This window comes from Canis aureus, chromosome 14, assembly GCF_053574225.1.
Source record: "Canis aureus isolate CA01 chromosome 14, VMU_Caureus_v.1.0, whole genome shotgun sequence".
In the NCBI taxonomy this organism is placed as follows: domain Eukaryota; kingdom Metazoa; phylum Chordata; class Mammalia; order Carnivora; family Canidae; genus Canis; species Canis aureus.
This window is the reverse complement of record NC_135624.1, coordinates 52,528,493-52,555,433: the sequence shown is the minus strand read 5'-3', so window position 1 is coordinate 52,555,433 and position 26,941 is coordinate 52,528,493. Positions and strand designations below refer to the sequence as shown.

Here is a 26,941-nt window from a genome sequence, read left to right as displayed (position 1 = left end):
CTAGATTAATCATTTTTCTACTTCCCCCAATTTCTCACAAACCAGAAGTTAAAAACTCCTACCAACCTGGTTATGATCAGGAAAGGGAATAATAGATGCACAGACACCAAGAATCATTGATGGATGAATCTCACAGTGTGTATATGTGGAACAATAAGCTACTTCTTTTTCCTGTAAATCATCTGGAGTCATTGCAAGCATCACTGTTTCTTCTTCCAGAGTATCAATATATTCTACTACCCCACTGGCCACAAGATCCTGCCAACTAAAAAAGAAGAACTCACTTTATTTCCTTACTTACTGAATTATTTTAAATAAACTTCCTAGTTAACAGAGTATTCCAAAAAAAAAAACAGAGTATTCCTATATCTACATATACAGATAGAGTTCCAAAATAGGTCTATTATTGTTAATAGTGGGAAAAAAATCAAGTTACTAAACAATACACATGAAGTATAGTTCTATCAATATTACCATTAGTTTGTAATGCTTTGTCCTAAAAGGAACTATTTAGGGGAAGGCTAGCTCAGTCAGTGCAGCATGAGACTCTTAACCTTGGGATTGTTGAGTTTGAGCCCCACACTGTTGTAGTGATTACTCAAAAAAAATAATAATAATAAAAATTAAAAAAAAAAAATAGGAGTGCCTGGGTGGCTCAATCAGTTAAGCGTTTGCCTTCGGTTCAGGTCATGATCCCAGGGTCCCAGATCGAGTCCCGTGTCAGGCTCCTTGTTCAATGGGGAGCCTGCTTCTCCCTCTCCCACTGTCTGCTGCTCCCTCTGCTTGTGTTCTCTTTCTGTCAAATAATCATTTTCTAAAAAAATAATAATAAATCGAATTATTTGTGGATGTATACGTATAGGTTACATAATTATTTATTTTAAGATTTTATTTATTTATTCATGAGACACACACACAGAGAGGCAGACACACAGGCAGGAGAAGCAGGCTCCATTCAGGGGCCTGATGTAGGACTTGATCCCAGGACTCCAGGATCATGCCTTGAGCCGAAGGCAGATGCTCAACTGCTGAGCCACCCAGGCATCCCACATAATTACTTTTTAAGAGGAAAATACAAATTGGGGGCTTTTATGTATTTTTATTATATATACTGTTTGAAATATTTTTACAATAAAAAATAAATTTTAAAGCAGGTTCATCTTATTAAATGATTGTTACACGTAACATATATATAAATTTATATTATATGCTATTTATTATTTGATAACATGTCACAAAGACTTTATTCTTCAAACTCTACAAGTCCCTTACTTGATGACAAAAATTAAGAAAAACAAATATGACTGCTAATACAGAGTTTCTTTCTGGGGCAATGAAAGTGTTCTGGAATTAGGTAGTGGTGAGAGATGCACGATCTTATGAATATACTAAAAACCATTGAACTGTATACTTTAAAATGGTTAATTTTATGGTATGTGAACTAAATCTCAATTTTTTTCTCTTCTCAAATGTTCTTACCTGTAGTTGTTATATTCTCTCTCTTTCAACTGATCAATGTGTCTCTTCTTCAAAAGTAGTTTTTGTTTTTCTACAATCAGAAGTGGCCTACAAATACGGCCTGCATCTGTATAAATCCGAATCTCCCTCTCTCGAATATCTCTGATCATAGAAACCTTCCAGTAAAAAGACAAAACAGTGTTATAAACTTTAATTTTCTCTTATCATTAAACCTTAGTGAAAAATAAAATTCTTAATAAATTTCTGGAGCAAACCGTTATTAAATAACATGCACAAATCTCAAGTTTCTCGTTTGTTCAATATACTAAAAACCTAGCTATAATTCAAAATTTTATAAAAAGGGACACCTGGGTGCCTCAGCATTGAGCGTCTGCCTTTAGCTCAGGGTGTGACCCCAGGTCCAGGATGGAGGCCCACATCAGGCTCCCTGCACAGGAGCCTGCTTATCACCTGGTCTATGTCTCTGCTTCTCTCGGTCTCTCTCATGAATAAATAAATACTTTTTTAAAAGATTTATTTATTTATTCATGATAGACAGAGAGAGGCAGAGACACAGGCAGAGGGAGAAGCAGGCTCCATGCCAGTAGCCTGACGCGGGACTCGACCCCGGGACTCCAGGATCGTGCCCTAGGCCAAAGGCAGGCACTAAACCACTGAGCCACCCAAGGATTCCATAAATAAATTTTTAAAATGAAATTAAAAATAAAATGAAATTTTGTAAGGAACAAATATTTAACCCTGATACTTGTAAAGCTGAATAATATCCAGCAATGGGGATCTCTGGGTGGCTCAGCGGTTTAGTGCCTCCCTTCAGCCCAGGCGTAATCTTGGGAGTCCCGCGATCAAGTCCCACATCAGGCTCCCCACAGGGAGCCTGCTTCTCTCTCTGTGTGTCTCTCTCATGAATAAATAAAATCTTCAAAAAAAAAAAAAATACCCAGCAATAATGTCATGCAAGATAAAGTAAAACAAAAAATATATTTTTGGCATCACAAACACTAGTATATTACAACTTATTTTGCCTCTTTAATAATTACACAGACTTCACTCTGCAACTTTCCAGTAACCAACCCTGTATCACTTTGCATTGATCATACTTTCTCAGTAATAAGCTCAACTTCTGACACTTACCTATCAAACAAATGGCTTACTGTCTACCTTCCAATACAGCAGTCACTAGCTACATGTCACTATTAAGCACTTGAAATCGGCCATCTCTGAACTGAGATACACTGCAGTGTATAACATGTACAAACTACAAGGTAGATTTCAAAGGACAATATCACATAAAAAAAAGTACCACATTAAAAAAAGAAAAACAGACCCCTAAATACAGAGAACAAACTGGTGGTTAAAAGAGGTGGGGGGGGGGGGGGAACACCTGGGTGGCTCAGTGGCTGAGCATCTGCCTTTGATTCAGGGCATGATCCCGGGGTCCTGGGATGGAGTCCTGCATTAGGCTCCTTGTGAGGAGCCTGCTTCTCCCTCTGCATATGTCTCTGCCTCTCTCTGTCTCTCTCATGAATGAATAAATAAATAAAATCTTTAAAAAGGGGGGCGGGGAGCAGTGGTGGGGATGGGCAGAAAAGGGTAAAGAAATTAAGAGGTACAGATTTCCAGTTATGGAATGATTAAGTCACAGGGATAAATGGTACAGTTCAGAGAATATAGTCAATGGTATTATAATAGCATGTATAGTGATAAACGGTAGCTACATTTGTGGTGAGCACAGCATAACAGAGTTGTCAAATCACTGTTGTACACCTGAAACTTATGAAATACTAAGTGCCAACTATAAATTAATAATTTAAAAAAGTACCACACAAAAATAAAGAATGTAAAATTTCTCATAAATAATCCGTATACTGATTAGATACTGAAACTGTAATATTTTGGATATATCAGATCAAATAAAAATATTAAAATTACTTTCATGTTTCTAATTTTTTTTAACACGGGTACTGGAAGCTTTGTGCAGTGGCAGTATTGTAGCCAATGAGGTTTATCTGAGGTGCAATTATTGCTAATTGAAAACTTTTCCTAACACGAGTACTGGAAAAATTTAAGTATGTAGCTCATATGATATTTCTACTCGGCAGAACTAGGAAATATATTCCCAGAAAATAATTTTTTTTTCAAAGATGTTTATTTATTCATGAGAGACACACAGAGAGAGGCAGAGACCCAGGCAGAGAGAGAAGCAGGCTCCATGCAGGGAGCCTGATGTGAGACTCGATTCCCGGTCTCTGGGATCAACCCCTGAGCCAAAGGTAAACACTCAACCACAGAACCACCCAGCAGTCCCTCCCAGAAAATACTAAAAAAATATCTGGGGCAGGGACACCTGGCTTGCTCAGTTGGAAGAACATGCAATTCTTGATCTCAGGGTCATGACTTCAAGTCCCACGTTGGGCACAGAGCTGACTTCAAAAAAAAAAAAAAAAATGGGGGTAAACTTACAATAAAAAACATAGTAATTACTAAAAGCACTGTGGATCTTGAACTACCTATTTACAAAGAAATAAGTCAAAAAGAAAATAAGAATTTCCATTGAATTATATAATTCTAATATATAATCTTGGAAGCCAACTAAAGAAATGAATTGACAAAGAGTTGGGAAATGGAAAAATAGATTCGTATTTCTCCAACAAAAGTACCTTAAGAAAGTAAAATCACCTCTGGATACTTTTATTAAAGACTGAGTTTATTTAAGAAAAATTTGGATTACTGGGTTTAAAACCAAGAGTAAATCATAAAAGCTTGATCAAAAACACCAAGGTCTCCAAAACTAAAATGTCAAAAGCCATTAAATAGAAAATGTTCGGGCAGCCCGAGTGGCTCAGCGGTTTAGCGCCATCTTCAGCCCAGGGTGTGATCCTGGAGACCTGGGATCGAGTCCAGCGTCAGGCTACCTGAATGGAGCCTGTTTCTCCCTCTGCCTGTGTCTCTGCCTCTCTGTCTCTCATGAATAAGTAAATAAGATCTTTAAAAAAAAAAAAAAAAAATAGAAAATGTTCTACATCCTTAGCCCACTTCCTGTCCTTGAAAAACAATGTGAGGAGAAACACTATGTCTTTGAGCAAAACACGATCAGTGACACTGTCAAGTCCTAGAAAAGATATTGTTTTCAAATGCATTGCCTTGAATCCTTAGAGAATTCCTAGTAAAATACAGTTCTATTCTTTTTTTTTTTTTCAGTTCTATTGTCTTAATAGGACGACATAAATTGTGAACTGTATCTTCTCAAAGCCCCAAAGGAAATGGGTGTACTTTAGTAGGTCTAAAGAGGACTACTGACAGGACAGCCTAAGTCAGAAATCGGTAAAATGACTACCTCTGGTAGTCACAACATATGAACAAAAAGAAAAAGTGCCAGATTCCTTCAGGAAAATATACCCAATTCTCCCACTTACTTAGAGGCTCCCATAATCACTAACAGGAGATTAAGGTACCTAGTCCAAGACACAGGATTATTTAAATGTTCAATAAACACTTAGTGTCTACTATATGTCAGGTACTATGCTCATAGCTGAAAATAGAAAGTCGTATTAATACATGTTCCCCGCCTCTGGAGAATTAAGAGTGTAGCGAGTGAGGCTGGCATGTAAGTCAACAGTTCCCATCTGGGACAAGGATTCTGTCACAAACATGTAAGTAAAATACACTGTATACAGTCAGAGATCTAAATCAGGGGGTCAGGGAAGAGCACACAGGCCAAATCTACCCTTGTCATCTGTTTTTGTAAATAAACAGATGGTTTATGTACTGCCTATGGCTGCTTTTCACTACAACAGCTGAAGTGAATACACAGCAGAGTACATGGTAAACAAAGCCTAAAATATTTAGTATCTGGCCCTTTCCAGAAATCTTTGCCAAGTTGTGATCGAATCAAACGGGGCAGGGGGAGGTGGTCAGGTAAGGTACCCTGAAGGAGCCAAAGGAGATGAGAGTTAATATAAGCTTTTCAGAATAAGTGAGATTTATCTGAAAAAAGTAATAAACACCCTTTTCCCTACTGCTCATTTTTGGGGAGGAATGGGGACAGGAACACAAACATTCTAGATTAAAGGAATGGGCCCATGGAAAGGTAAAGAGGACTAAAACAGCAGGAGGAATTTAATTTTACTCTAGAAAATAGAAAAGCTAAAGAAGGCTCTTAGAAAAACATGGAATTACCAAAGTTCTCAATCATAAAAAATACAGCCAATTTTGGTTCTTAGGCTTTCTCTTAGTCCTGCCTGCTCTCAAGTAAAGCATGCTGTTGCTGCCTTCAAGCTATGAATACTCTGGATTCAAAACCCAGGGTCTGCTTGCTAGAGAAAAGCCTAGAGCAATCGCTCTGCTCTGCTAAGTAGAAGAGAGATCAGCTACTGACTTAAGTGTGTTAGTTTCTCTCCAAACCCACTTTCTCCTAGACATAATCCACAATATAGATTGGGGGAAATCAAGACTGAGCCATATCTCTCAATACAGTACACTAAAAGCAAAAGCCCTGTTTTGGGTAGTAATAAAAGTAATAAAGCCCATATAATATATATTAATGCTTAAAAAAAAAAAGCTCTCCTAATCCCAAAGCATTTTAATATCCACCTAAATATAAAAATCTTTATAAAGGTGTATCACATTTTAAGAATGAATCTCTGGGGATGCCTGGGTGGCTCAGTCAGTTGAATACCTGACTGTTGATTTTAGCTCAGGTCATGATCTCAGGGTTGTGGGATGCAGCTTCAAGTCAGGCTCCGCACTTAACGTGGAGTCTTCTTGTCCCTCTCCAACTCCCCACCCCCTATTTGCATGTGCTCTCTCTGAAATAAAATCTTTAACAAAAAAAAAAAAAAAAAAGGAACATATCTCTGGATTCAGACAAAGGAAAAATCAGAGCTCATTATTCTCTTATCAAAAGCATTATTGTCACCTTTACAAAAAGACCCTCAAAAGAATTCCTTTTACTTTAAAATATAATTTGAGTTCTAAAAATATAATTAAAATTACATGTCAAATTTTTATTTTTTTTTTTAAGATTTTATTTATTTATTCATGAGGGCCAGAGAGAGGCAGAGATATAGGCAGACAGAGAAGCAGGCTCCATGCAGGAAGCCCAAAGTGGGATTCGATCCCGGGACTCCAGGATGCCCTGGGCCAAAGGCAGATAATCAACTGCTGAGCCACCCAGGCATCCCTACATGTCAAATTTTTATAAGTATATACCTAAAGCATTAAAGCAAGCAATATCTTATATTTAGCTCAAAACATCACCTAGACTTTTGACAATGTACTCTACAAGGGAAACAGTTAAAGATGCCAATGCAAATAAAACTGTCACTAGTCTTATGCCTTGTTTAGATATCCCATATGATCATGCACTCTCAAAAGACTCACTTCAGACACAATGATGTCCATCTGACGCCGCAATTTCCTTAGAGTGTTCATAAGTTGTTCAGGATCTTTATGTATTCCAACCCAGCAACCATTAACAAAAATCTTGGTTGCACTAAAATGTGAAATCAAGAGCATTTTGCAGTTAGTATCTGTATACTAAGCAACAACCCAAGATTAACAATAGTTTCAAAAGAAATCACATCTATACATACTCAGCAATAGCTGCAGGAGAAATTTCTTCTAAATTTTCCATACTCCATTCTTCTAAAAATTCCAGAATTGGAGAAGGCTGAGACCCAACTGAAATATAAGCCATCAGGGCTAAATTCTTCACAAGTCCTACAGCATGGCCCTACAAATAAACAAAGTATTACTCATACTGATTTAGCATGCCTATCAAAATTCTTTTCCATAAACGTTTTTCCTTCAATTTGATTTCAGGATTTACTCTAAGAACAAAATCATAAATAAAACATTAGTTCTAGAACCACACAGCATAACTAAATACTTCCACAAGTAATTACATATCCTACATAATTATTGATAGACTTTTGACTGAATGTAAACTCTAATGTATTACCTCTGGGGTCTCAGCAGGACACACCATTCCCCACAATGTATTATGCAACTGTCTTGGTTTTGCTAGCTTGCCATCTCTACCAATAGGTGAATTCAAACGACGAAGGTGAGAAAGAGTAGATGCAAAAGTCAGGCGGTTTAATACCTAGAAAACAATAGCAAAACTTTAAAAGTTTGGGCATTTCTGTTACTCGTCCTATCACATTTTTGGCAAATACTAGAAAGAGGCAAAGTCACATTTTTACTTATAATCAATTGACATCAAACTCTCCCTATCACTCCTTTCTCCATCCTTTCCCTGAATAAGATCATTCACCTCATAAGTGCCTGTTATAGCAGGGATGGTAAACATGTGAGGTACAATTCTAACATGTCACATAAATGCTTTATTTATAATCACCTCCAACCACTAGGATGTTAGTTCCACCAAGAGTTGGTGACCCTAACCCCCACGCGTTCACAAGTCAAAAGTGTACTGTACTTTGCATCAAAGAAAGGGAATACCCATTTATTCTCTGGGTCGGTGTCTAACATGGAGATCTAAAAACATAAAAATTTCACTAACATGGACCATCTTTACCTCCCAAGCAGCTACACTAATTTATTAAATATCTTGCTGTAAGCCAAAACCTTAATTTCTCTTAAGTAATGCTAACAGCTAATTTGAAGACAAATTTCATTTTCATAATCCAAAATCCCCCAGTGCTGTTATACCTGACAGGGAAAAAAAAAAAAAAAAAGGCAAAACAATTTACACTCAATGAATGAAAGGATTTCTTAGTCCCACGACATTTTCCTATCAAACCTGTAATCATAGTCCATGTCCTACCTGAGATACTCCAGCTCTGGCTTGATGAGCTTTCTTTTGGTCACCCCAGTTTCCAGTAGCTAAGGAATATTTTAGGCCATCAGATATAATCCTTGTTTTAATTGCCAACTCCAAGTTAAAATCCTTTCCTCGATCAATAAACTTCTGTGCATAGATCCGCACTTCTTTAAGCAAATTCTTAAACATACTGCCAAATAAAATGGTATCGTTTCAAATATGTAAAGGTCAACATACATTCTCAATACGGACAATACTGCCCACAAGGGGGAGGAAAGTAGTTAGCATAGAGGAAGGGAAGTGTTATTACTCTCTTTATGTAAAAAGCACTGATGTACTTACAGTACATAAACATACATAAGAGGAACAACTAGGGAAAAAAATGTCAGAAGAGACTCCTTAATGGGGTGAAAACAAGACTGAAGAACATCAATCCAAAATACACAAAATAACAGAATACATAGAAACACTACTATAATCTTTTTCATATTGTCTACATACTTTGTTTTTAAAAACTTCTGATTATAAAAGTGTTAGATGTTCATTATAGGAAATATGGAAAATATAAGAACATATGAAAAATAAAACTCACTTTAAACCAATATTGCTAATATTTTGATAGATTTCCCTCCAGCTTTTGTGTTTTTATAAAATGCAAAAGCAGGACTAATAAAAATTCCAATTTTTATTAGTAATGTACTAACTAATGTACTTAGAAAATCAAGACAAACGCCTTATAAAGCTACCAGAGAAATAAAGAAAATGTAAATAATAAACTGTCCTCACAAACCTGAAATTGTCAGACAGGAACCAGAACAAAATCTGGGCAAGTGGCACAAAGAATGTAGCTAACTTCCTATGTACCCAATATGGATGCCAAGAGAGTTTAGTACTTCCATTAGTGCAATGACCAATCTAAAGTGAAATCTCTCTACTTTTAACAACATCGTTTTATATCATTCCTTACCCTCTAAATAAGAATGCAAGCAGTGGCCCAGCAAGATCCAATCTTTTGTTTCCATAGTGATCCCTGTCATCTAATTCTCTTCTACCCAAGGCTGCTAGAAGCAACCTATGAACCATGTACCTTGAAAAAAAAGAAAAGAAACAAGAAAATGAAAAACAATACATATGGCTTTTGGCTTTTTAAAAAACTTGTATATTAAAAACACCATTTCTGATATTTTTAACTTTAAGGAAAACTTTATCTCGACAGTATCTTGGCAAAAATCTTAACATACCCCAAAAAATAAGCTTTTTTGGTCTCACAAAAGTCACTGACACCAACATGAGGGAGCATTTCTTTTTGTAAGACTTCTTTTGCATATTTAATTCTTTTCTCTTTAGTGACCCCAGGCTTTGCCCCTCTTGAGCCAATGAAATTTAGTGCAACATTCTGCTCCTGGATGACAAAAGCTTCATCGAGAGAAGGTTTCACCTATCAGAAAATTCAAATGAAAGTTATTTTCAAATTCATATTTTCACCTTAAAATAAGTAACTGTTAACTTTCATTTATAACTTGTTAAATATCCCTATGTACTTAATAGAATACGCAAATATTTTTTTTAAAAAACAAGGAACCACAAAATCCTAAAACTTGAATAAGTCTTAAGATCTAGAGATCTGACAGAATCTACACAATTACACTTCCTAAAATAATACAAATAACCCTATTATTTAAAAAAAAAAAAAAGCAGTTTTTGGTTTTTACATTTTAGTTAACAATGGCAAAACAAAAATTCCTAAATATCTTACACCAATTTAGAAAAGTTTAATAGTCAAATTAAAATTGACTCAACTACAAATGAATAAATGCACTAGGCTGGTTTTAGTCTTGGTTTTAAGAGGTTTTTAAACCTATAAATAAAACTACTCTGTTTTTTGTAAAGCACAATATTTCAAAGGCAGACTGTTATAGAGACCTACACGTTCTATACCTGCAGCAAAGTGGGTGTGGCCTCTAAGCAGTCATGTAATCAGTTTCCTTGTCTGAGGTGGTCAGACATGATAATCCCCAAGTTTTACTCACTCTAGTTCTAACATTCTAAAATTCCATTTTACATAATGAGCATGAAGAATGGGTACCACTTAACTTTGGCCTCTGTATATACACTTGAATTCTATCACATTTTCTGAAATGTCTTTCCTGCCTCTGACTTCCTATGTCTATTTATCACTGATTCTCAAAAGTCTAAAAATATCCATATTCCAATCATAGAACCAACGATCAGAAAAAGGTAACATAAACCAGTCAAAGTGAGGCCACAATATGGCAAATGGAAGTGGTCTTTTTAAATCATCAATGTTATGAAACTGTTTTGTTAAGGTTAATATGGATTTGGAAAAAAGGAAAACAAAAGAAAAAATTAAAGTACTCTTGCAAAGTGAATGGCTTGACTCGGACTGTAAAAATTGGCCTAAGCTTCGTAAGAGCTAAAGGAACAAGCAATAATTAAAAATAAGTATGTAACAGACATAAAGCAAATCAGCTCTTTCACTTTCCTAAGAAAATTCCAGTTTGAATATGATCTGAATCAATTTTGAATCATTTGCAATGCCTTTTGGATTAAAAGATAATAAATTTTCTTAAATACTTAAATAATTACTATCTTTAAGTATTTAAAGAAAACAAACAAAAAAAAAAAAAAAAACACAAAAACGCGACCATTAGTAAAAGCTAAAAGTAAAATCTAACCAGAATCCATTTTTCTCATGGAACTGCATCAATGCTCTAATAACTAATGTACTCATTCTGCTATCTCACTTTGTGACCAATGTTTGGCCTCCATTTAACCTTCTTACTTAGTAGTCCTAAAGACTTTAGACAATTCAGGACAACTGGCAATAACCTAAATAAGATCTATGGCCTAGTAGTATTAAAGCTAAGTATTATGAATATGTAAAGAATGTCCTGGTTTTCATAGGAAATACACATTGAAGTATTTAGGAATAAAGGGCACAATGCCTGAAACTTACTCTCAAATGTAGAAAAAAATAACATGTATAAATAAAGAGAATGCTAAAACAAATGTAGCACAGGTACCAACTAGTGAATCTGGATGAGAGTATACAAAAGTTCTTTGCAACTTTTCTACAAGTTTGAAATTATTTCAAAATAAAAAGTTAAAAAAGGTTATCAACTATTCATTTTCTTTTTTTACTATACATTTCTTTTTTTTACTAAATTGCACCATATGGTATGCTTTCATGATTTTCTTACTATGGTTTCTTCTTGTTGCTATCGGTGAACTCTGGCTGCCTCTAGTTTTTATGTCTATTTTACACAGAATTGTCAAGAAAGAAGCTGAAGCAAGGCTGAAGGCTTTTGCTACACAGTAAATAGCATGGATCTGTGGCCGCTAAATTACTCTTCAAAGCATCTTTCTACTATGTTTTAAGATTACCAAGTCAGTAACTTTAAACCTCTCATTAGAACACTGCGAATATATTTTGCTTTACATTACCATTTCCATCATCTCTGGATCTTCAAAATCATAAATAATATGCTCTAAAATATCTCTGTCAGACACAAAACCTAATGCTCTAAACACAATAATGATGGGAACTTCCTGCTTGATATATGGTAGAGTTGCCACAATGCGTTGACCAATAGCACTCTTTTTTGCACCCTAGAAAAATAAAACATTAGAATATCAGTACAAAGAGATCACGGTCACATAAAAATATCATAAGAACCATTTCATACACATGTCCACAGTATGTATTTCAAAAGAAGTATACCTTTCAAACTTTAAGGAATGTCCTATGGCTGCTTGCCAAAGACACTGAAACAGGTTTACTAATTCTATGAACAGGCTGATCATTTAGACCTAAGAGAACTTCCATCCTCTATTCTATGCCTGCCAAGACTCTCTTATTAAAAATACACACACAAAAAAAACAAAACACAAAAAAGTCTCTGGAAGAAAGACATAGCGGGTCAAAAAAAAAATATGTAGGGTAGCCCAGGTGGCTCAGCAGTTTAGTGCCACCTTCAGCCCAGGGCCAGATCCTGGAGACCTGGGATTGAGTCCCACGTCAGGCTCCCTGCATGGAGCCTGCTCTCTCTCTGTCTGTGTCTCTGCCTCTCTGTCTCTCATGAATAAACAAATAAAATCTTAAAAAAAAAAAAAAAAAAAAATATATATATATAGGCAAACACAGGAAAAAAGCTAAGCATGAATGAAAAATATTAACTCAGAGCTGGTAAGGTATCTCATTTGAATAGTATTTCAAAATTAAACAGCCTCTCTCACATAATTTTTTTCCAATTTCTCTTTAATTGTATACACATACAGAAATGAAACAAAAGTTACTAGCCTACACTTTCATAAAAACTGGCTTCTCCATTTTAATTATCTTTAATATTAAACTCTATCTCCTCTTGGCCTCATAACCCTATATTATCATGGTCCCTCTAATAACAATTTCTGTCATCTCCTCCTATTCAGACCTGGGTCCTTAGAAATCTTATCCAATTTTATGGGTATTCAGTTAATGGCTCTTGAAAAATGATACCCAAACTTTCATCTTGCTCTTTTTCCTGTACTCTGAGCCAAATGCTAGTTGGTTGTTTCTACTTAGAAATCAATTATGCCATTCAGTCTATGATCTGTTTCATCACAGATCTTTTTCAGAATAAGCAAAACATAAGAAAATAATGCACACATCATGTACCCCCACAAAATCTTTTGTCTAAGAAATGAACTCACTACATTCTAAAAATCAATTCTTAGAAGTTTTCTATTTCATCCAGAACTTGAGGATAGAAACCACAGAATCTTCAGTGACTCATATTATACCAAATCTATCACTAAACCCAGATTTTTTTTTTAAAGATTTGATTTTTAAATTATCTCTACACCCAATGTGGGACTCAAACCTACGACCCTGAGATCAAGAGTTGTATGCTCTCCCGACTGAGCCAGTCAGGTGCCCCAGATGATTTTTCTTTTCTCTGCCTCTAATTTATTCATTTTGCCCCTAACTGCCATAGTAATCTCTCTAACTTATGTTTTCATTTCTTTGCCCTCCATGATCTAGGCTAATGCTGCTCAACAAAGAATGCACACATCAGGAACACATCTTTTCCAAACATTTGTACTTGGGCCCCATTCTACCTCTATTTACAAATAAAAACCACTTTAATTATTTAAAACACCTATTCTATGTGTCTATTTAACTTCAGGTAGCTAAAATTCTCTAATCTTCAAGTTCAGAACTGTTTGCAAGAGCACAGGACTAGAAACCTAAATGCCCATCAAAAGGGAAATGGTTAAATAAATTTGCTACCAAAATAAAATAAAATAAATTATGCTACCAAAAATAAATAAATAAATAATAAAATAAACCTGCATCTATAAATAAATAAGTAAATACTGAAAGAAAGAAAAGAAAAGGAAGGAAAGGAAAGGGAAAAGGAAAAGGAAAAGGAAGCAAGCTATATCTACATATGGAATATAACAGCTCCAAAATAATGATAAAGTGCTGATCTAAACATGTTTTTAGGGATCCTTGGGTGGCGCAGCGGTTTGGCGCCTGCCTTTGGCCCAGGGCGCGATCCTGGAGACCCGGGATCGAATCCCACATCGGGCTCCCGGTGCATGGAGCCTGCTTCTCCCTCTGCCTGTGTCTCTGCCTCTCTCTCTCTCTGTGTGACTATCATAAATAAATAAAAATTTAAAAAAAAAATAAATAAATAAACATGTTTTTAAAGGATACCAGCAGGGACGCCTAGGTGGCTCAGTGGTTGAGCATCTGCCTTCGGCTCAGGTCATGATCCTAGGATCGAGTCCCATATCAGGCTCCCCACTGGGAGCCTGCTTCTCCCTCTGCCTATGTCTCTGCCTCTCTCTCTGTATCTTTCATGAATAAATAAATAAAATCTTAAAAAAAAAAAAAAGATACCAGCAAAGTTCAAACTTTGTATCTCATGCTACCATTTATATTTTTTGCATTAAGACTATTTCTGAACTGATTCATGAGAAATTATTAAAAGTGACTGCCTCTGTGGAAAAGAAGGTCAAAGGAAGACTACTTTTTATATTAAATTTTTTTCTACTTTTGAACTGTTTTAATGTGCATGTATAACTTATTCAAAACAAAATATAATAAAAACTGTACCTGAAATTAAATAGAAGCAATTGCAACTACTTTTGAAGACCGTTATAAAGATAATATCAAGCAATCAGAGTAACATAACTACACACAGCAAATAAGAAAAGCTAGCTATTATTTTTTTAAAATAAAGATTTTATTCACTTACTTACAGATGTTAGAGACAGGGAAGGGGGGAAGGGAGGTGGGGGGAGGAAGGGAGAGGGGGGAAGGCAAGGGAGCTTGCTCCAGTGTGGGGAGGGGCAGGAGGAGAAAGAGAGGGGAAACCTCCAGTAGATTCTACACTGAGCACAGAGCCCAATGCTGGGCTCCATCTCACGACCCTGAGATGATGACCTGAGCTGAAATCAAGAGTCAGACACTCAACCAACTGTGCCACCCAGGTGCCCAAGGCTAGGTATTAATTATTACAAATCACATAGGGGACGCCTGGGTGGCTCAGCGGTTGAGCATCTGCCTTCGGCTCAGGCCCTGATCCCAGAATCCATGATCATGTTCCACATCGGCCTCCTTGCAGGGAGCCTGCTTCTCCCTCTGTCTATATCTCTGCCTCTCTCTCTCTCTCTCTCTCTCTCTCTCTGTGTCTCTTGAATAAATAAACAAAATCTTTAAAAAAAAAAAAAAAAAACAAAAACACAAGTAACATGGTAGGCAGCTTCTAAGATGGTGCTCATGGACTCCTGCCTACTACTATTATTCCCTTGTATAATTGTCTTCCCTTGAAAAGGGGCTGAACATAGTGGCTTATATCTAACCAAAGAGAATACAGCAGAAATGATAGGATGTTGTTTCTAAGATTATGTTATAGAAGACTGTGATTTCCATCTTGCTTGTCCACTCTATGGTCTTCTCGATTACTCTCTCTGATGAAGCAAGCTCCATGTTGTCAGCAGCTACATGGAGAACCACGTGGCAAAGAACTGAGAGAAGGTTCCTGCCACCAGCCAGCAAAGAACCGAGTCTCTCAATTCAACAGCCCACAGTGAACTGAATCACACTGGTTTCACAGACAACCACATGAAATGAGCCTTTGACGAGCACAGCTCAGGCAAACACCTTGACTGCAGCCTTGTGAGAGATGCTCAGCCAGAGGACCTAGTGAAGCCACCCCAGATTCTGGATTCACAGAAACTGTGAGATGATCTATGTTGTTACTGGGGTAATTTGCCACAGAGCAATAATAATACAACATCTACCATATAACACTGACAATAAGCTCCAGAAAACATTTTTTAACTAAGAATGGAGTCTGACGGGACACCTCGGGGGCTCAGCGGTTGAGCGCCTGCCTTTGGCTCAGGGCGTGATCCTGGAGTCCTGGGATCGAGTCCCACAGCGGGCTCCCTGCAGGAAGCCTGCTTCTCCCTCTGTCTGTGCCTCTGCCTCTCTCTCTCTCTCTCTGTATCTCTCATGAATGAATAAATAAAATCTTTAAAAAAAAAAAAAAAAAGAATGGAGTCTGACAGATTATAAGACTAGACAGAAAGAAATAAACTCAAACAACATCATATTCCAGACCATACCTGTCCTCCTCTTGCCAGCATGCTAACCCAAATAGTACTTGTGGGTCGGGAAGAATTCTCCAGACATGATCTACACTCTCCTGTGTAGGCATATTTAGAATCCTTTTTGGCGAACACATAGACGGTGTTTGTCGCCATTTTCTCTTGAGCAATCAGAACCTTTAGGAACAATAAAACAGTTATGCCATAAAACCCACAAGTCCTTGAAGTAGAAAGAAGAGTAAAATCTGCATCTTAATTTAAGCTGATCAAATGAACTCACTGAAACATCAATTCTTAAACTTTACAAACTCCATTTTACATAAATGCTTCACAGAAACACATAAGCTCAAGCAACTGACCACATTTCTAGTATTTATTATATACAACTAAATAAAGGTTTGGTTTACATAAGTTTGGCTGTCACTCCCTAAATAATTCAACGCCACTTCTAGGCTTTTCTGTATACAAGTTTACTTTTTAATTTGAAATTTCATAATCTAAATCTTAATTACAATTTTGTAATTTTCTTTAAATAACACTTATTATACCTTTTCTGATCCATTAATAATGAAATATCCACCAGGATCCAAAGGGCATTCATTTAACTCACAAAGATCACGATCTGTTAAGCCATTCAACAGGCAGTAAGTTGAACGCAACATAATTGGAATTTTTCCTATGAAAGTTTTCTGATGCTGAGTTTGAAGTTGTTCTTCACCTTCTTTAATGACTGTTTTTGTTATATCAACATAAAGTGGAGCAGAATACCTTTAGAAACAAAAGTAAAATCACAACTAAGTAATAGTAAGGTGTTTGCTAAAACTCAACTGGTTAAAATCACATTTTCTGAACTGTATTACAGTATCAATTATTGGAAAAATTCTTACGTGAGATTTCTTAACCTGGCCTCATTTGGCATCATTGGCGAAGGAGCACCATCTCTTTCCCAATGGGTAGGCTTGGAGAGGTAAATTTGTTCAAACTTCAGCAAGTATCTTGGCTAAAAGGAAACCAAAAAACATGAAAAGGATAGTTTTCCATGAAAGTTTTAATGATTCCATTTTAATCAACATTAACATTTGACTAGGAGCAGCTCTAGAAACTGCTGAAATTCACCCACTTTACTAACACTGGGGACTCTCAAAGGCCAATATCCCTATTTCAAAGATGTCAAGTTTTGTACCTGCTTTCTTAAGGCAAAGACCAAGAGACTTAAAATATCCCAAGTAAATAAAGATTATGCATATATCTCATATGCTCTATGTTTATATCAAATAGTTAAAAGATTTGTATCAGTAATCTATATACTTCTGTGTGGTCTCTCCTTAGTTAAGGTCAGAAGTACATACAATGTTACCGGAAAAACAAAGAAAAGATAAATTCAATTAGGACCATCCTCTAATTTATTCAACAGAACACTGGAAAAAATAAACCTATCTGTTCAATTAAATTTACAAAAAAATCCCAATTACTCTATATCAAGGACTGAGAACAACTTCCAACCCTGATCAAAGCACAACGTACTCCCTCTACCAAAAAAAGTTTTCAATCAGTATCTGTTCCCCAATAAAACAAGATCCATGAGCACTTTCCAGAGGTAAACGGAAAGTGGTTTCTCTCTAAACCAGATCTTAGAAAAAGAAACAATGGGACTAAAACAGACCACTAATGGTAATTAACATCCAAGTTCCCCAAATTGAACAATTCCTAATAACACCCAAAGCCCATGACAATCTCATTCTATCTTACCTTCCGCTAACACATATCAAAAACAGATCAAGCTAAAAATCATCTACTGACTGTTGTGGTCATTCCATCCCCAAGTCAAATAACACCAAGTATTTCCTTGCTGAACCCCCTAAGTATCTTGTCTCTACTAAGACAAGTTCTACCCCGCCGCCCTTCATAGTCAGCTTAAGTCTGCCCCCATCTTTTCCACTAAATTCTGATACCCCAGCTTCAGATCTATTCCTCCAATAGTACTTAATAGTAGTGACACTTTGAACCTGTTATATTGTTACCTCTCTGTTTTGCAAATACTAGGAAAATATTGTGTTAAAAAAAAATTATGCCCATTTTTCCAGCACAGTGCCAGAAGAACCGACGATTTTTGTTAAAAGTCTATGCAGCATCTCCAACTAGATACGATTTTTGTTAAAAGTCTATGCAGCATCTCCAACTAGATTAGAAGAAAAGATCAGCCCTTAGGAGATTAGCTACAGAAAAGGAGGACTGAATTTGCCAAAAATAAAAGGAAGATTGAATTGGGGCTCTCCCTGACTCACTTGGTTTTTCAGTTTCCCCATCTCTCTTCTCAAAAACTGGGGACAGCATTATTTTGGACCATATACTTCTTTACAATAACTCACATAAGACCAGATTATAAAATTATAACCTTGCGGGATCTCTGGGTGGTGCAGCGGTTTGGCGCCTGCCTTTGGCCCAGGGCGCGATCCTGGAGACCCGGGATCGAATCCCACATCAGGCTCCCGGTGCATGGAGCCTGCTTCTCCCTCTGCCTATGTCTCTGCCTCTCTCTCTTTCTCTCTCTGTGACTATCATAAATAAAAATTTAAAAAAAAATAAAATTATAACCTTGCTATGATTTTAATAATGCTAAGAACATATGTATGTATAAACAGACTATTAGAAACTTAGAAAAACTAAAACAGCTGGTATGTTTGGGTGATTTTTTCCTTTATTATCTATTATAACGTATTTCTTACAAAAATAAGGGGGAAAGTCCTTCAAATATATTTTCTTTTATGATTGTTGAAAAGAAATCACGAAAGGAAGAAAAAAGGGGGGGCTTCTGAAGCAACATGACTATTTGTGGCCTGCTTCTCCTAGTAGTTCATCATATTTCTAAGCTCCCCGTCCCCAGTTATTATATCCCTACTATCTGAATAAGGATTAGGGATTTGGATTACTTGCAAAAATATATCTACTAGTAAGAATAAACAGGAGCTGATAAAAGATGCTGTAAGTAACCTACTAAAAACATTCACTTTTTTTTTTAACCTTTAAGCCAGGTGAGAGAACTGAAATTACAAATTAATACTCTTCTTTTACATATGTTACTTTATTAGAATAACCCTCTTACCGGTTCTTCAACTTCTCCACTAGCATGCTGAGCTTCAGCTTGTAGGTCTATAGGTGGAGCATCTTCCACAATTCTTTGAACAGACATCTGAATAAACTCATCAAAAGAATCCAGCTGTTGTCTGACCAAGCCTTTCTCGTCAAAATAGGAACTGGGAAAAAATATTTGAGTTTATAACTAGTTACAACTCAGTGATGTTTTCTAGAGTATTTCCCCATTCTCATTATAATTAAATCCAACCCTTATAAGTCCATCATTACGCAGATACTATGATGTATCAAAAAAAGGGGTAAAACTAGAAACAGTTTCTCTGTAGGACTTAAGTTTTGGGAATCAAGGCTTATGGGTAAAATAATTAAAGCACAGCATAAAAACTATAAGGAATCCCTAATATAAAGATCTCTTATAAATTTTATCCAACCTCTTTAAAATGGACTGATTGATTTATATAAGTAATCTCTACATCCCACGTGGGGCTCAAACTCACAACCCCAAGATCAAGAGCTGTACACTTCTCTGACTGAGCCAGCCACGTACCCCTCATTCAACCTCTTTGAAATAGTTTTTCAAACTAAAGAAAATGTGGGACATCTGAGTGGCACAGTCAAGCATCTGACTCTGGGTTTTGGCTCAGGTCACGATTGCAGGGTGATGAGATCAAGCCCCACATGAGACTCTGCATTCATTGCAGAGTCTGCTTAAAATTCTCTCTCCCTCTGCCCCTCCCCACCATGCTCTCTAAAATTAAAAAATCTTAAACTAAAAAAAATGTATAAAGATAAAATAATTCTAATTTGAATAAGAGGAAAGGTGATAAAAAAAAAAGAGGAAAGATGATACCCATAACTAAAATACTGAAGGTATAAAAACATAATTTAAGGTTTAAGAGTAGTTCTATTTTGAATATGTTAAAGGTGAGATGGCACCTGGGTGGCTCAGTCAGTTAAGCGTCTGCCTTCAGCTCAGGTCATGATCCCAGGATCCTGAGACTGAACCCCACATTGGGCTCCCTGCTGAGCAGGGAGCCTGCTTCTCCCTCTCCCTCTGCCTGCTGCTCCCCTTAACTGTGCTTGCTGTCAAGTGAATAAAATCTTAAAGAAATAAAAAATATAAAGGTGAGATGAAGTCATTCAAGTGAAAATATTCAGCAAATGACTGATGTTAAAAAATGAAATAGGAGTTAAAAAAAAAAAAGAAAAGAAAGAAAAGAAGTATGGGAGAGATGGGAGTTACCAACAGATACAGAAATCACATAATGAAGCCCTAAAGAAGAACCTACAAGAGTAGATATTCAGTTTACAAGGAACAGACACTTCTTCACATGAAGGAAGGAAAAAGAAGAAAAAAATATATATATACACACTAAAAGTAACAAGAAGCTAAAATTGCAAGAGCAATTTCACTCCTCACCACCCAGAAAGTGTACAGCTAGGTTTTAGGAAGACTATGAGAGCTCTGAGATTTACCACACTCTTATGGACTGGATTATCTCATCACCCCTCAGCAGGAGCAAACAACGCACCAGCATACCACCATGTCCCAATTCCTTCATCTTGTGACCCTGCATCTTGTACCTATGACAATTTCTTAGTTTCTACTCACCTCTCCCTGGCCACTACCAATCCCTTATCCTTACATCAGTTTTCTGAGGCAATATGTACAGCCCAACTAATGGTCAGTTTGGCATCACCAGGTCATTTCACAGGTCACTAGCAGACCTAGATTGGATGGCTTTGGGTCAAGATCTCAACCTGATTCAATCATGGACATTAATATTAGAAGTTAGGTCTTATGGCAGAGAATAGAAAACACAATCGGGCAGCCCCGGTGGCGCAGCGGTTTGGCGCCGCCTACAGCCTGGGTTGTGATCCTGGAGACCTGGGATCGAGTCCCACGTCGGGCTCCCTGCATGGAGCCTGCTTCTCCCTCTGCCTGTGTCTCTGTCTCTCTCTGTGTGTCTACGAATAAATAAATAAAATCTTAAAAAAAAGAAAAAGAAAACACATTCTTTTTTCTTTAAAGATATTTATTTATTTATTCATTTATGAATGAGAGAGAGAGAGAGAGAGAAGCAGAGACACAGGCAGAGGGAGAAGCAGGCTCCATGCAGGGAGCCCTATGTGGGACTCGACCCCGGAACTCCAGGATCATGCCCCGGGCCAAAGGCAGGCACTGAACCGCTGAGCCACCCAGGGATTCCCCCCACAATCATTCTTGTATGAGATACAGCCTAAAAATGGTTAGGGTAATTTCCTTGTATAACTGCAAGCTAACAGGAAAGACATTTCTCACAACCATTTGAGTCTGCCATTGACATATAAGAAACATATGAAAGAAGGCACTATAATTTAAGTAACAATGTGTTGTTTTTTTTTTTTAAAGAAAAAAAGATTAATTTATTCATGAGAGACAGAGAGAGAGAGAGAGGCAGAGACACAGGCAGAGGGAGAAGCAGGCTCCACGCAGGGAGCCCAACGTGGAACTCGATCCAGGGTCTCCAGGATCATACCCTGGGCTGAAGGCGGCACTAAACCACCGAACCACCTGGGCTGCCCAGTAACAGTGGTTTTTATGGACAATTAACAATGAAAAAATCTTTACAAAACTGTGGATAAGTTTCATTTCCCCCAGAAGACTTCCCAAAATCATTAGAAACGTTAGAATGTTACCCTTGGGGTGCCTGGGTGGCTCAGCTGGTTAAGCATCTGATTCTCAATTTCAGCTCAGGTCATAATCTGTCTTGATATTATTTTTTAAAAGACTTATTTATTTATTCACAAGAGACACAGCGACAGAAAGAGGCAGAGAGAGAAGCAGACTCTATGCAAGGAGCCCGATGGAGGACTCAATCCGGGATCCCAGGATCACGCCCTGAGCCGAAGGCAGACACTCAACGGCTAAGCCACACAGGCGTCCCTCCGTCTGGGTTTTTTTTTTTTTTTTAAGATTTTATTTATTTATTCATGAGAGACAGAGAGAGAGAGACAGAGAGAGAGAGGGAGGGAGGGGCAGAGACACAGGCAGAGGGAGAAGCAGGCTCCATGCAAGAAGCCTGACATGGGACTCGATCCCAGGTCTCCAGGATCAGGCTCTGGGCTGAAGGCGGCGCTAAACCGCTGAGCCACCCAGGCTGCCCCTCAGTCTGGGTACTAAGCCTGGTGTGGGGTTCCACGCTCAGCGAGGAGTCCGCTTCTTTCCTTTCTCCCTCCGCCCTTCCCCTATACAAGCACCCTATCTCTATCAAACAAACATTAAAAAAAAAAAGGTTGTCCTTTACATGCCTAAACTATATAAATATTTCATATATGTATATATATATATCTTTTTTTAAATTTTTATTTATTTATGATAGAGAGAGAGAGAGAGGCCGAGACACAGGCAGAGGGAGAAGCAGGCTCCATGCACCGGGAGCCCGATGTGGGATTCGATCCCGGGTCTCCAGGATCGCGCCCTGGGCCAAAAGCAGGCGCCAAACCGCTGCGCCACCCAGGGATCCCCTATATATATATATATCTTATTTTACCACAAGCCCTCTTACTGAAGTCTCTGACATTAAGTAACATCACATTCACACTGTTTGGGAAAAATCACTTGACGTTAAAAAGTGAGAAAATAAAGCATCATCTCACAATAGCCAAAGAACCTATAGTCTATTAAAATGTAAAAATCAAATATTTTGTAACAAATGTTAAATGGGGTGACAGCTCAAAAATAGTTTACCCTGAACAATCATATATGTTGAAAACAGTTCTTTTAAGATCAAAATATTCCTTCTCCCTAGATACTGCAGAATATAGGAATACTCACAGAATATCTACCTATTTTTTTCCTAGTAAGACACTTCTTAGTGTTTAAAACTCAAACATCATAGAGGATACAAATGTCTTAATACAAAGTTTTTATAGCCCATGATTAGTAGTAAAAAGACACATCTCAAAATTGCAACACATTTTTTTAACAACAAAAAAAAGGTTCAAGAACGTTTAGTTATATTCCAAATACAACTGGTACAACATTGGAAGCATGTGTTCTTTGAAAAAGAAGAGACTGTGAACCCAGAGGATGTGCACCTTGGAGATGAAGGGGCTCAAAGAGACATCACAGCAAGTGTCAGTTTGATAAGAGAGCAGAGTTGTAGCATTTTATATTCTAATACAGCAGGATATAAGTTCACTACTTAAAAGTTACTTTTCTTACCTACAAAAAGGCTTCTGAGTTTTAATTATACTTAGAATTAGATGGGAAGTTAGGTTGAAATACAACCTAATGTAACTTTATCATTTAAAATAATAAAACCAAGGAATTGGGACACCTGAGTGGCTTAGCAGTTAAGGGTGTCTGCCTTCAGCTCAGGGCGTGATCCTGGAGTACAGGGATCGAGTCCCACATCAGGCTCCATGCAGGGAGTCTCTGCCTCTGTCTTTCTGTGTCTCTTATGAACAAACAAAATCTTAAAAAAAAGAAAAAGAAAAAGAAAACCAAGGAATCAAATTAACATCAGCAATGGATAAAAACAGGTTATATCACATGCTACCTAATGGACTGCAGAGAACATCACTCCTGCCAAAAGCAATCATATGAATCTAATTATGAGAAAACATCAGACAAACCCAAACTGAGGGGTATTCTAAAAAGCAACTGGCCTGTATTCCTCAAAAGTGCCGAGATCAAAAAAAAGGAAGACTGAGGGACTGTTCTGAATTACAGGAGACAAAAAAATAAGAAAACTAAAAGCAATATGAAATCCTAGGCTGGATCCAGGATCAGAAAAAAATTTACTTTTCTATAAACATTAGTGGGGCAACTGACAAAATTTGGGTAAGAACTATAAATTATTGTATTAATATCAACTTCCTGATTTTGATGACTTATTATATAAAAGAACGTTCTTATGTCTGCAACTTACTCTCAAATGTCTCGGAAAAAAAAAAAAGAAAGGGAAAAAAAGGCAAAGAAAATATGTAAGGTTAACATCTAGGGAACCTGAGTGAAATGTATATATGAATTCTTTGTGTAACTTAAAGTCTGAAATACTTTAAAAGTTCAAGTTAAATATATATATATATATAAAATAAAGAAACCAGCTTTCATGTGACATATTCATATAAAATATAACTTTTTTAAGATTTTATTTATTTATTCATGAGAGACAGAGAGAGAGGCAGAGACACAGGCAGAGAAGCAGGCTCCATGCAGGGAGACCGATGTGGGACTCAATCCCGGGATTCCAGGATCACGCCCTGGGCCAAACGCAGACGCTCAGCCACTGAGCCACCCATAGGTCACTAAAATATATAATTTTCAATAACAGAATAAGCATGAAATCCCTTTATGGATTATTATGCCTTTTAAGGCTTATTCAGTTTGGTCTCAAAAGTTACCTGATTACAATCCAGCATGCTTCTTGCCACAAGTCTGGCGTGATTTCATCATCATCTTCATCATATTGCATATCTGCAAAAACCAAAATTATTGTACTTGTGCGCAATAAAATGCTAGTAGTTAACATCTTGCTCCTATGATTTGAAGTAGCAGAAACATATTTACATATTTACTCTTTGCTAAGTAAAAAGCAATCCTTTACCCCGCTTCTCTAAACTTTCAATTAACTAAATTATTACTAACATACATAGGTATATACCTATGTGTACGAAGTCTACATCACATAGGTATTCTCCCAATATACAAAGAGCCTTCGTTACAAAGGTTCAGTATAAGTTGTGTGAATGTGTTAATAATCCATCTTCTCCAGAAAGTCCATGTAATTCTCATCAATAGCTAACTGTAATGGTAACTAAGATGAAGCACATAATCCTCCAATCAATAAGCTCCTTAGAGACTGGAAAGATTATGTAAGGAGGTAAAGCCAGAGAAGGGTTCCAATAGCTGGGCAATACCTTAAGGTTCAGTAGACTATTATAGCAACATTTCATAAAGGTAAAAGAATGACAGGTTGTATTTTCTGAGGATGGCCACAACTATATTCTTCCATTTCACATGCTCTTTTACAGGGTCATCTTTGCCCACCATCAAGATATAGAGGTCTAGGTTTCCTCCCCTTAAATCTGGGTGGGTTTTTGACACTGCCATAACTAAAAGAATGTAGCTGAAGACATACTACAGGACTTTAAAGGTAATATTAGGTAAGAAAAGGCAATGCAATGTGTTTGCTAAAACACACACTTCTAGAGCTCTCTGAGTGGCCATTAGTTAAGTCCTACTACTTCAAGGCTTGTATAGTACAAGGAAGCCCAAATCATATGGAGAGGACGCTTGTAGAAGCCATGGTCAGCAATCCTGGTCCTTGAGTCCCACTAGGCTAGGTGTCAGACATGTATAATAAACACTCTAGATCACATAGGTCCCAGTCATCAATACCTAGCCTTTGAGTCTTTGCATTGAACCACTGGTCTCATGGAGCAAATAAGTCATTCCTATTATACTCTGTGCAAATTCCTGACCCACCTAATCCATGAACACATTAATTTTTTAAGCAGCCAAATTTTAGGGTAGTTATGCAGCAACAGTAATTTGAACAGCAGGAGGTTTGAAAAATCAGACTGCACAGTTCCTCTGATATTAGTCTCATCATCTGTAAAAGAGAAGCATGCTGTATTTTTGTTTTTATATTCTAACTTATATAGCCTGTAAAACTTAAGACTTTAGGTAAATTTTTTTTAGGAAACAATACATATTCAAAACAAATTATTTCATAAATGCTTCTTGAATGGATTGGAATTACTGACCCTATTCTGGAGGTGGGGGAAGAGTAAGAAACACAAAGATAGCTAAAATAGCTCAGAGATACCTAGCTTTGATGACAGATTAGAGGTTAATATCACAGCCACACAGAGAAGCAAGAAGGTGAGAAAAGGAGAGAAATGAGGTTAGCTTTAGGTATACATGTAGATCATTTGTCCCCTTAAGTACTTGCAGTAAACAACTGGATATAAATATGAAGCTCAAAATAAGGGGTATAAATTATAAATCGCTGAGAATCATTACAAGTGGTTGGTAGAATATGGAGAGCTTACATAGGAAAGGAAGACTGAAGGCAGGATATTGAGGAATACCTCTATTACAGTCATGTGAAAAAAATCCACGAAGGAGAGTCATTTATTCATTCATCCATTCCCATTCATTAAATATTTATTGCATGTATGTACTATATCCCAGGCACTGGAAACACAACATTCAGCAAGATAAAAGATGGCTATATCCTCAGAGAGATTATTACCTACTGGAGGAATACAAACAAGATGAAAAACAGGGCAGCCCCGGTGGCGCAGCGGTTTAGCGCCGCCTGCAGCCTACGGCGTGATCCTGGAGACCCTGGATGGAGTCCCACATCAGGCTCCCTGCATGGAGCCTGCTTCTCCCTCTGCCTGTGTCTCTGCCTCTCTCTCTCTCTCTCTCTCTCTCTCTCTCTCTATGTCTCTATGAATAAATAAATAAATAATCTTTAAAAAAAAAAAGAGGAAGAACAAAGTGAAATGGACAATCCTAAGACCTGAGGAGGTTAGGGTAGCCTTCCCAAAAGAGGAGCTGAGCAGAGACCTCATGTATGAATAAACAGGAGTAATCGAGGCAAAAGGAAAGGATGAGGGTGGGAGCGGCAGAGAAAGTAGTCTTTCAAAAAAAACAATTTGTGCAAAAGACTCTAAAATGAAAGCTATTCAAGGAACAAAAGAAGGCTAATGTAGCTGAAGCACAGAGTATAATGTAGTAGTAAGAGATTGGTCTTTGCCAAATAAGAGCTGTGAAGAACCATTCTAAGATTTTAATAAGGGTGTGGTAAATCAGATTTTCATTTCTGAAAAATCACTATAGCCACAGTATGGGCAGTGAAATGGGAAGCCAAGAATCCCGGAGAGCATACAAACCAGTTGAGAATCTGGAGAAGTTAATCTAGGCAAGAGATTAGTGAGTTCGAGTGATGGCCTGAACTAGAA

General features: G+C 37.2%; 1 protein-coding gene and 1 pseudogene across 1 annotated transcript in view; one reads left to right on the top strand and one right to left on the bottom strand.

Moving 5' to 3' along the window:
* The window catches only part of POLR2B (RNA polymerase II subunit B), a 47,089-nt gene that overhangs the window by 17,897 nt on the left and 2,251 nt on the right, over positions 1–26,941 (bottom strand). Inside the window, exons 2-15 of the mRNA XM_077848141.1 lie at positions 24,371–24,443; positions 18,990–19,140; positions 16,774–16,886; positions 16,435–16,654; positions 15,905–16,063; positions 11,729–11,893; positions 9,505–9,701; positions 9,231–9,350; positions 8,267–8,453; positions 7,439–7,582; positions 7,071–7,210; positions 6,859–6,970; positions 1,480–1,634; positions 67–265 (exon numbers count right to left, since the gene is read on the bottom strand). Of these exons, the coding sequence (XP_077704267.1) occupies positions 67–265; positions 1,480–1,634; positions 6,859–6,970; positions 7,071–7,210; positions 7,439–7,582; positions 8,267–8,453; positions 9,231–9,350; positions 9,505–9,701; positions 11,729–11,893; positions 15,905–16,063; positions 16,435–16,654; positions 16,774–16,886; positions 18,990–19,140; positions 24,371–24,443 (2,135 nt within the window). The remainder of the gene's footprint in view (positions 1–66; positions 266–1,479; positions 1,635–6,858; positions 6,971–7,070; positions 7,211–7,438; positions 7,583–8,266; positions 8,454–9,230; positions 9,351–9,504; positions 9,702–11,728; positions 11,894–15,904; positions 16,064–16,434; positions 16,655–16,773; positions 16,887–18,989; positions 19,141–24,370; positions 24,444–26,941) is intronic.
* LOC144283857 (U4 spliceosomal RNA) lies at positions 3,446–3,621 on the top strand (annotated as a pseudogene).